General features: G+C 37.4%; 1 protein-coding gene across 1 annotated transcript in view; it reads right to left on the reverse strand.

Annotated features, from left to right (window-relative positions):
- Positions 1-3584: 3584 nt before the first annotated feature.
- The window catches only part of LOC118596557 (sentrin-specific protease 2-like), an 8317-nt gene continuing 1646 nt past the window's right edge, over positions 3585-10255 (reverse strand). Inside the window, exon 3 of the mRNA XM_036207480.1 lies at positions 3585-4781. Within this exon, the coding sequence (XP_036063373.1) occupies positions 3585-4781 (1197 nt within the window). The remainder of the gene's footprint in view (positions 4782-10255) is intronic.

Here is a 10255-nt window from a genome sequence, read left to right on the forward strand (position 1 = left end):
ATACATGAGTGACTCCCAAAATTCAACCAAGGAACTGATACAGCTTATAAACACCTTCATCATCATAGCAGGATACAAGATCAACTCAAAAAAATCAGTAGCCCTTCTATATACAATAGACAAACAGGTTGAGAAGGAAATCAGAGATACATCACCCTTTACAATAGCCACAAATGATATAAAATACTTTGGGGTTACTCTAACAAAGCATGTGAAGGACGTATATGACAAGAACTTTAAGTCCCTGAATAAAGAAATTGAAGATGATATAATACCTATTTAGTGGATCACATAAGATAAAAGATGTGGGGGGAAAGATTTATGTAATTTTTTGTTCATTGCTTAACTCCAAGAATTTTAGAAATAAATATAGTTAGAGTTAACATTTGAGTGTTGACTGTTCATGTTTCAGGAAAAGGTAGTAAAGATTTCCTGCTTGCTATCTACTGCTCTTAGTACTTAGTAAATAAGATTGATGGTGTTATTCTTCTGTTTACAGGAGAGTAAAGTGATACTAAATAAGCTTAGGAAGTTTCACAAGTTGCCCATCATCAGATACTGAGTGTAGCAGAATTTGTGCTGAAACCATGTGTGTCCTGAACTGTGTTCTTCACTCCAATTCCAGTCTCCAGATATCCATGTCTGGCTGTTTTCAAATAATCATCTTTATAACAAAAGAAAATACCTTGAGGTCACAGAAGAGAGAAGGAGGCAAAGTGCAGTGCTCTTCACTGAGTAAAATGTCTTTGAATTCGGTGTAGTCCACCAGTCTTCTTTCATGCTGTGCTGCTATAACAGAATACCTGAGATTGAATGCTTTTTATTTGTTTTGCTTTGTTTTTATTTTATTGAAACTAGATTTTTTTTCATATAATATATGATAAAAGTTTCACCTCACTCTAATCTCAGTTCTTCTCTATTTCCCCTCTAGTGCAGACCCAACTCATTTCTCTCTTATTAGAAAAATAAATAAAACAGGCATGCTTATCCTATACAGTGGGGGGATGGGAACAGAAAGGATCAGGTATGGAGGAGAGGATGGAGGGAGAGAGTACTAGAAGAGAAAACTGGATTGTGGGATACAGCTAAGGGACAAGCTGGAAACCTAGTGCAATGGAAACTTCCAGAATTGTTCAAGATATCCTGGGATTTTTGTGTTTCTATATAAAGCTGAAGATTGCCCTTTCAAGATATGTGAAGAATTGTATTGGAATTTTAATAGGGATTGCATTGAATCTGTAGGTTCCTTTTGGCAGGATGACCAGTTTTACTATATTAATTCTGCCAATCCATGAACATGGGAAATCTTTCCATCTTCTGATATCTTGTTCAATTTCCCATCTTCTGATATCGTTTTCAGTTTCTTTCACAAAGACTTAACTTGAAGGTTATATCATAAATGTCTTTCACTTGCTTCGTTAGCGTTACCTCAAGATATTTCATAATTTTTGAAGCTCTTATGGACAGAGTTGTTTCTCTGATTTCTTTATCAGTCCATTTGTCATTTGAACATAGGAAGGCTACTGATTTTCCTGAGTTAAATACTTTATCCTCCTAATTGTCTGAAAGTGTCTGTCAGCTATTGCAGTTTCCAGAGGGAATATTTAGAGTCACGTATGCATACTATCATATTATCTACCAATACAGATACTTTTACTTCTTCCTTTCCAGTTTAGACCCCCTTGATCTCCTTCAGTCCTCTTGGTGCTCTAGCTAAGGCTTCACATACTATATTGAATAGATATGGAGAGAGTGAACAACCTTGCTTTGTTCCTAATTTTAGTGGAATTGCTTTGCGTCGTCCCACCCATCCCCGCCATTTCAGTTGATGTTGGCTATGGAATTGATTATCATAGTGTTGCCTTTATCATGTTGAAGTACATTCCTTCTATCCCTAATGACTCCAGGACTTTAATCATGAAGAGGTTTTGGATTTTGTCAAATGCCTTTTCTGCATTTAATGAGATGATTATCTGGTTTTTTGTTTTTCAGATTATTTATATGGTGGATTGCATTTATCAATTTAAATAGATTAAAATATCCCTGCACTCTGGGATGAAGCCTACTTGTTCGTGGTGGAAAATCTTTTGGATGTGTTATTGAATTCAGTTTGCAAGTATTTTATTGAGATTTTTGCATCGATGTGCATGAGGTAAATTTGCCTGTGATTTTCATTCTTTATTGAGTGTTTATGTGGTTTAGTTATCAGGATAATTGTGACCACTTAAAAAAATTAGGCAATGCTCTTTATGTTTTTATTTTATGGGATAATTTAAAGAGTATTGTCAATAACTCTTCTTGAAAAGTCTTGTAGAATTCAATGCTAAAATCATCTTGTCCTGCTTATTTTTCTTTTGTTTTGTTTTCTTTTATTGGTAGACATTTAATTACTGCTTCTATTTCACTTGGGATTATAGATCTGCTTAAATTGTTTATCTAATATTGTTTTAACTTTAGTTGGTGGTATATAGCAAAAAAAATTTTCCAAAATATTTTCTGGACAATTTTAAACTTTATTGAGTAAAAATTGCATGAACACAACTATAAGATAATGAACAGAAAAGTTAAATACAATTTATCACATGTAAAATGGATTATTGTGTAATGAGCAATATCAACCCAAAATCCCCATTACCACAGTGGGAATGGGATATAGCAATATTAATCTAATAAGTTAAAAATATAACTTTAAATTGAATCAAACTTTCCAAATAATTCAATATAGCAAAGCTGAGGTTTGGGTTCAATGAGACCTGTAAAAATAATGGATATTAACCAATATAGTTACTTCTAATCAAGTTCCAAAAACTAAGGCAAGTCTCCTTAATTCTAGGAAAGAATGTATCTTTAAGTAACTATGATGCTTTTCTCAACAGTTCTGCATCCTCTGCAAGTCCGGTAGAGTATGATGGGTCAAGAAAGCATCAGTCTGTGAAATTCATTGTCCTTTCTTGTACTATTTTCAAGATTTAAAAAATACCACCTCTATCTTCAATTTAACAGATACAACTCCAGCATTAGAGATGCTAGTCAACACTTCCTGCCTCTTCTTGCTGATGTTCCTCCTGATCGTAAGCAGGGAATGGCATTGTGATGGATGTTGCTTTCAGGAATAAACAGTTCAAACAAGGAATAGAGTTGGTAACTAGAGAATATTGTAAAATGACAACTGCCAAGGTTAGTGAAAACAATCATTGGAGGGTGAAGAAGACATAAATATATATAATTCATTAACTAAATTCAACATTAAAACAACTCATAAACTAAATCCAATATTAAAAAAATTGATAAAATAAATCCAACATTAAAACAACTCATAAACTAAATCCAACATTAAAATAATGTTGTTTGAACATGTGTTCTTGTGTGGGTTGAATTGCTGTTTCCAAGCTTGCAGTTGTTACTTGCAGCTACAGATGGCATTGGGCAGGACTCCCCAGGTCAGGACTACATTGAAGAGAGTGGGCTTCATCCATGTCAGGCAGCTCAGTATCTGTTTTAAATCTTTTCAACCCATCTTGTTTCAGGTATATAAAAACATTGATGGAAAAGTGCAGGGTGCCATAGCAACCAGGTGGACGTTGTTACAGTAAGTGACTATGCAGGATCTCCCACACCATCCTTTTCCTGAAGATGGGCATGTGTTGCTGAGAAAAGGTAAGTGGTTGGTCTCTGGAAATGTAATCTGCATATTTACAAGTGAAAATTCCACAGTCACTCCCATTCAGTTGTTGAGGAATCTCCTTTGATGTCATACTGTATCGTTTCCACTGCAAAGGGTCCAGCTCAATGTTCCTTTGAGTCTTGCTCTCATTCTGTAAATATTCAAAGATGGTCTCACAAATACTCTGCCCTGTCTGTCCCATTGAATCATAGTAAACAATACTTTGTTTTCTTAGGTCAATTACTATCAGGCTCCAATGAACCTTCTGGTGAATAGGTACTAGAACAATTTCTTTCTCAAACAGTTTTATTCCTCGAGTCCATCGTTTAACAGAACAGTAGCCACCATGCTTTAGTTTAGGATAAAAGAAGGTGTTGAACACGTGGACAGCTGGGTACCCTTTTTTGTTATTTCTCTCAACCAGAAGATTCATGTAAAAATTGATGACCTCATCATTGAGCCACTCACCATTCTTTAGTGTGTGGATATCTCCTCGAGTAATATGCAATTTGAATGCACTAGTTAAGATTTCTTCCTGGGGTCCTGGACCTAGTGCATTTCTTACTTCCTTTTCCATGTTCTCTGTAACATTAAGGACTTCATCGGTTCCTCTGCCCTTTTCCTGTTCTGCAACAGGCTTTTTCTCTGTTATAACTACTGGCATCTTGTTGGGGAATGACCTGCTGCTGCCACTATGCAGGAAGACTTGAGCCTCTGTTCTTAGCAAGTCAGGCTCCAAGTGGTGTCCCTGTCTTCCTTCAAGGTTCACTGCATCTTTCTTCTGTGTATCAGAAGAGTTCTCTGTACACATCCTCACTTTTTTGTCTGGTGGGACACATTCCTTTGTGGTAACAACAGTAGATTGTTTAGGATTACACTGAGTTTTTCTGGATCCATGACTGTGCCCTTCCACACAACCTTTGATCTTCAAGGTATCCACCAGGGTAGTGTGAGCCCTCTGTGTGTCAGATAGCATATTATCACTGGGTGGAAGGTGCTGCAGTAACCTTTGGTACTTTTGCCTTAGGTGGTTTTCAGCATATTCCTCCATGACACACCAGGGCCGCTTGAGACCCTTATCACCATCCCCAGACATTCTCTCAGTTACAGCCTGCTCAAAATATGACCACACGAGAACAGGAATAGGCAGAGTGCTGGAGAGGTCCCCAGATATCCACAATGATACATCCTCTGTAGACTGCTGGCAATGGTCGAGAGAAAGCCTGATCTGACCTAGTCTGGTGATCAGATGGCCAAACACTCTAACAGTCATCTTGGAACTCTCATCCAATAACTGATGGAAGTGGATGCAGAGATCCTCAGCCAGGCCCCAGGTGGAGCTCCAGGTGTCCAACTGGCTTAGAGGAGGGCCTGAAAGAGCATGAATTGTTGAATCCAAGATTGTAAAAACACAGGGACGAATAGCCAATCGAATGGAAGCACATGAATTATGAACCAAAGGCTGTGGAGCCCCCAGCTGGATCAGGCCCTCTGGATAAGTGAGACAATTGAATAGCTTGATCCGTTTTGGAGGCACCCAGGCAATGGGACCCAGACTTGTCCTTAGTGCATGAGCTGGCTGTTTAGAAGCTTGAGCTTACACAGGGACACTTTGCTCAGCCTGGAAGGAGGGGGCTGGACCTGCCTGTACTGAATCCACCAGGTTTAAATGAACCCCCAGGGGAGTCTTGGTCCTGGAGGACATGGGAATGGAGGGGAGGAGCTGGGGGGAAGGTGGGGGTGGGGGCGGGAGGAGGGAGGACAGGGGAACCCATGGCTGATGTATAAAATTAAAACACATAGTAATAATAATAATAATAATAGTAATAATAATAATAATAATAATAGTAATAGTGATAAAATAAAATAAATACTATTCCAAAGAGGAAAAAAAAGAAGAAATGAAAGTTAGTAGTTAGACATTACACTGGAACTGGAAGTCATTTTAGGTATGTTTTCAAGATCGAGCAGATATATTTTAGGTAGACAGGTCATCTTCAAACCCTTCAGAGATCTACAGAATATGGCATTTAAAATGTTTTAAAAACTTAGAAATTTTTTCTTTTTTTGCTATGACTATGAGACATGTCAGCTCCTGGCAGTACCAATCTACTTCAGAGAAAATATGGGCATTGAGGAAACTGCATATGGAGTTAACTTTCACTGTGGCAAAAGTTAGCCACTGGACAACAAAGTATCCTTGAATCAACGGCTGACAAACAGGACAAAATGGACAGATAGGACGAAACAAAGGACTACTAATTCTTGCCAAGACAAGTGTGGTTGTGGCTTTAACAAAAGGCATCTTCTGAGGCCAGGACAATATGGCACCATCCCTGAAGTGGCCTTTGCAATCCAGAAAAGGTACAATGCCCCTTTCTTTGAAGGCAGCTGAACTGGCAGTGGGCCGATGGCTTCTGATGTGCAGTGGAACAGCAGCTGAAAGTGTTACTCTTGAAAGAGTAACTAAGCTGACAGAGTCTAACCTCTCAATGGTTGACTGGCAATTAATAGAGGCATGCGGAGAAGAACGGGATGCCGAGAAGAAGCCACACACACAAGCCAAGAAGAATGTACAGCTGAGTTAAAAAAATTTTAAAAAAAATCAACAATTTCCAGAATTTAAAATCCTGAATCATGACAGGACACTAGTGGAATTCAGGTGTTTCTGGTACATGGATTACTCTCACCGAATGTGAGGTCAAATTATTGGCCTTGTGTCCATCCTGCCTCACAAATGAGTCTGTCAGATACGCTAAGCCTATATGCTAAAGATGATGCCCCAAAACTGCAGAGAAACCTTAGGTGACTGTCCAGGCAGCTGGCTGTTTCTGTCAACTCACAACTTTTTTGGAAGCCACTTGCATGCACTTTCTGTTTTTACCTTTTTAGGTAATATTATTTCCTTCTTAGGTCTCTGAGGGAGTTGAAGATTAAATAGTTATAGTTAAAGATTAGATAGTTATAGCTTTTCTTGTTAAGAATTTTACTAAAGAGGTATAAGTGTATAAATTTGAAAGACATTATAAGACAGTTCTGTTAGTAATATAAGTTAGGATAGAAAGTGAATCAGGTACATTTTGAACTTACCAAAATAGGATAGATAATGGAATTATTTTCTCTGAATTTGTCAAATGCAAACGGACTAGACATTGTTTAGGTATTTATTGCTTGTATATATTATATCTAGTTATTTTACTTATTATATATAGTTTTCCTTATATTAGTTATAATTTTTCCTTTTTTCTTTTTATTAGAATAGAAAGGGGAAATATGGTGATATTTTATTTGTGCTGAAATGTGATTTTATTTATATGTTAATAAATAAAGTTGCCTGGGGGTCAGAGCTAATAGCAAGCCATTTAGCAGAAGTCTGGCAGTGGTAGCACACACCCTTAATCCAATCACATGGCAGGCAAAATTTCTGTGGGTTCAAGGATACAGCCAGCATGGAGACACACACCTTTAATCCCAGTACCAACCTGGACCTGGAGGTTTGTATAGACAGGCAGTGAAGAAGTCATGTGGTTGGGTTTAAAGCCAATGAGAAGGCAGAACAGAAATGTAGCATGAATCTTAAGAGTCTTATTAATAAAAAATAAAAACAAAAAACAAAACAAAAAAAAACCTAGAGCAAGGTATTAGGGTGAATTCTGGGAGATCAGAGAAACAGAACAGGCCACAGCCACCTCACCTTGCCAATTCCTCAGCTGATCTGTTTCTTCAGACTCGAAGCCTCTGAGTCCTTATCCGAATGGATCTCAGCTGAACTGCTGCTCAAAAGCCTAAAACCTTAACCAGGTCTAGTTCTTGGTTCTTACACCTTATATGCCTTTCTGGTTTCTGCCATCACTTTCTTGGATTAAAGGCTCTTGTTACCACACCTGGCTGTTTCCAGTGTGGCTTTAAACTCACAGAGATCCAGATAGATCTCTGCCTCCCAAGTGATAGGATTAAAGGTGTGTGTGCCACCTTTTTCTGGTCTCTATGTCTATCTAGTGGCTGTTCTGTTCTCTGACCCCTAATAAGTTTACTAGGGTACACAATATTTTGGGGAACACAATATCACCACACAGAAAGGCAATAAAAAGATGGGTCACACAGAAAAAGGTCTCTCAGGGGAAGGACGTCAGCGACTGGTAAGCTAAAGGCTATTTGCTAGTGCTCTGGCCTCTTGAGCTTTTAACTCTTTATTTGGCTTTGTGTTTCTTATTTAATAAGACTGTTTGGAATTACATCTACAATTTTTCTTTCCAAATCTGTGAAGAATTGTGTTGGGATTTCGATGGTCTTTGCATTGAATCTGTAGATTGCTTTTCATAAGATTGCCAGTTTTACTATGTTAATCCTACCTATCCATGAGCATGGGAGATCTTTCCTTTTTCTGATATCTTCTTCAATTTCATTCTTCAGAGACTTAAAGTTCTTATCATACAGGACCTTCACTTGCTTAGTTAGAATTACCTCAAGATGGTTTATATTATTTGTGGCTCTTGTAAAGGGTGATGTTTCTCTGATTTCTTTCTCAGCCCATTTGTCATGTGTATATAGGAGGGCTAATGATTTTTTTTTTTTAGTTAGTCTTGTATCCTGCCACATTACTGAAGGAGTTTATCAGCTGTAGGAGTTCCCTTGTAGAATTTTTGGGGCCATTTATGTATACTATCATATCTTCTGCAAATAGTGAAAGTTTGACTCCTACCTTTCCAGTTTGTATCCCCTTTATCGCCTTTCGTTGTCTTATTGTTCTAGCTGGAACTTCAAGTACTACATTGAATAAATATGGGAAGAGTGGACAGACTAGTCTTGTTCCACTGATTTTAGTGGAATCACTTTGGGTTTCTCCCATTTTATATGATGTTGGCTGTCAGCTTGCTGTAAATTCCTTTATTATGTTTAGGTATGTTCCTTGTATTCCTGATCTCTCTGGGACCTTTATTATGAAGGAGTGTTGGATTTTGTGAAAGGCTTTTTCAGCATCTAATGGGATGATCATGTGTTTTTGTTTTTCTTTCAGTTTGTTTATATGGTGTACTACATTGACAGATTGTCATATGTTGAACCATTCTTGCATCCCTGGGATGAAGCCTGCTTGATCATGGTGGATAATTGTTTTGATGTGTTCTTGGATTCAGTTTTTGCCAATAGTTTATTGAGCATCTTTGCATCAATGTTCATGAAGGAAATTGGTCTGTAATTCTCTTTCTTTGCTGCATCTTTGGTGTGGTTTGGGTATTAGGGTAACTGTAACCTCATAAAAAAGAGTTTGGTAATATTCCTTCTGTTTCTATTGTGTGAAAAAAAGAGTATTGGTGTTAGCTCTTCTTTGAAAATCTGGTAGAATTCTGCACTGAAACCATCTGGTCCTGGGCTTTTTTTTTTTGGTTCAGAGACTTAATTTTATTTCTTTGGGGGTTATTGATCTATTTAAATAGTTTATCTGGTCTTGATTTAACTTTGGTATGTGGTACCTATCCAGAAAATTGTCCATTTCTTTCAGAGTTTCTAATTTTGTGGAGTAGAGGTTTTTGAAGTATAACCTGATGATTCTCTGGATTTCCTCATTGTCTGTTGTTATGGCTCCCTTTTCATTTCTGATTTTGTTGATTTGGATGCTTTCTCTTGCCTTTGGTTAATTTGAATAAGGGCTTGTCTATCTTGTTGATTTTCTCAAAAGAACCAACTCTTTGTTTCTTTGATTCTTGTTATTGTTCTCTTTGTTTCTATTTTATTGATTTCAGCTCTCAATTTGATTATTTCCTTGTGTCTGTTTCTTCTGGGTTAGGTTACTTCTTTTTGTTCTTGAGCTTTCAGGTGTGCTGTTACATTACTAGTGTGAGATTTCTCCATCTTCTTTATGTGGACATTTAGAGCTTTGAATTTTCCTCTTAACACTGCTTTCATAGTGTCCCACAAGTTTGGGTAAGTTGTACTTTCATTTTCATTGAATTCTAGGAAATCTTTAACTTCTTTCTTATTTCTTCCTTGATCCATTGGTGATTCAGTTGAGCATTATTCAGTTTCCATGAGACTATAAGCCTTCTGTAATTTTTGTTGTTGAAATCTAACTTTAAGCCATCATGGTCCGATAGAATACAGGAGGTTATTCCATTTTTTTAATCTATTGAGATTTGCTTTGTGACCAAGTATGTAGTTAATTTTAGAGAAGGTTCCATGGGGTTCTGAGAAGAAGATATATTCTTTTGTGTTAGGGTAGATTATTGTGTAGATCTCTATTACTTCTTATAAGTCATAACATCTGTTAGATCCCTTATTTCTCTGTTAATTTTCTGTCTGGCAGACCTGTCCATTGGTGAGAGTCAGGTGTTGAAGTCTCCTACTACAAGTGTGTAGGGTTTGATGTGTGACTTAAGCTTTAGTGTTGTTTCTTTTACATATGTGGGTGCCCTTGTATTTGGGGCATAAATGTTCAGAACTGAGACTTCATCTTGGTAGATTGTTCCTGTGGTGTGTATGTATGTAATGTCCTTTCCCAATCTCTTTTGAGAGGACACCTATGGTCAAATTGATGGACCTATATACTCTTGTACTATAGCCAGCACTTAGTGGACTTCATGTGTTTCAAAAAAA

This window comes from Onychomys torridus, chromosome 15, assembly GCF_903995425.1.
Source record: "Onychomys torridus chromosome 15, mOncTor1.1, whole genome shotgun sequence".
Taxonomy (NCBI): domain Eukaryota; kingdom Metazoa; phylum Chordata; class Mammalia; order Rodentia; family Cricetidae; genus Onychomys; species Onychomys torridus.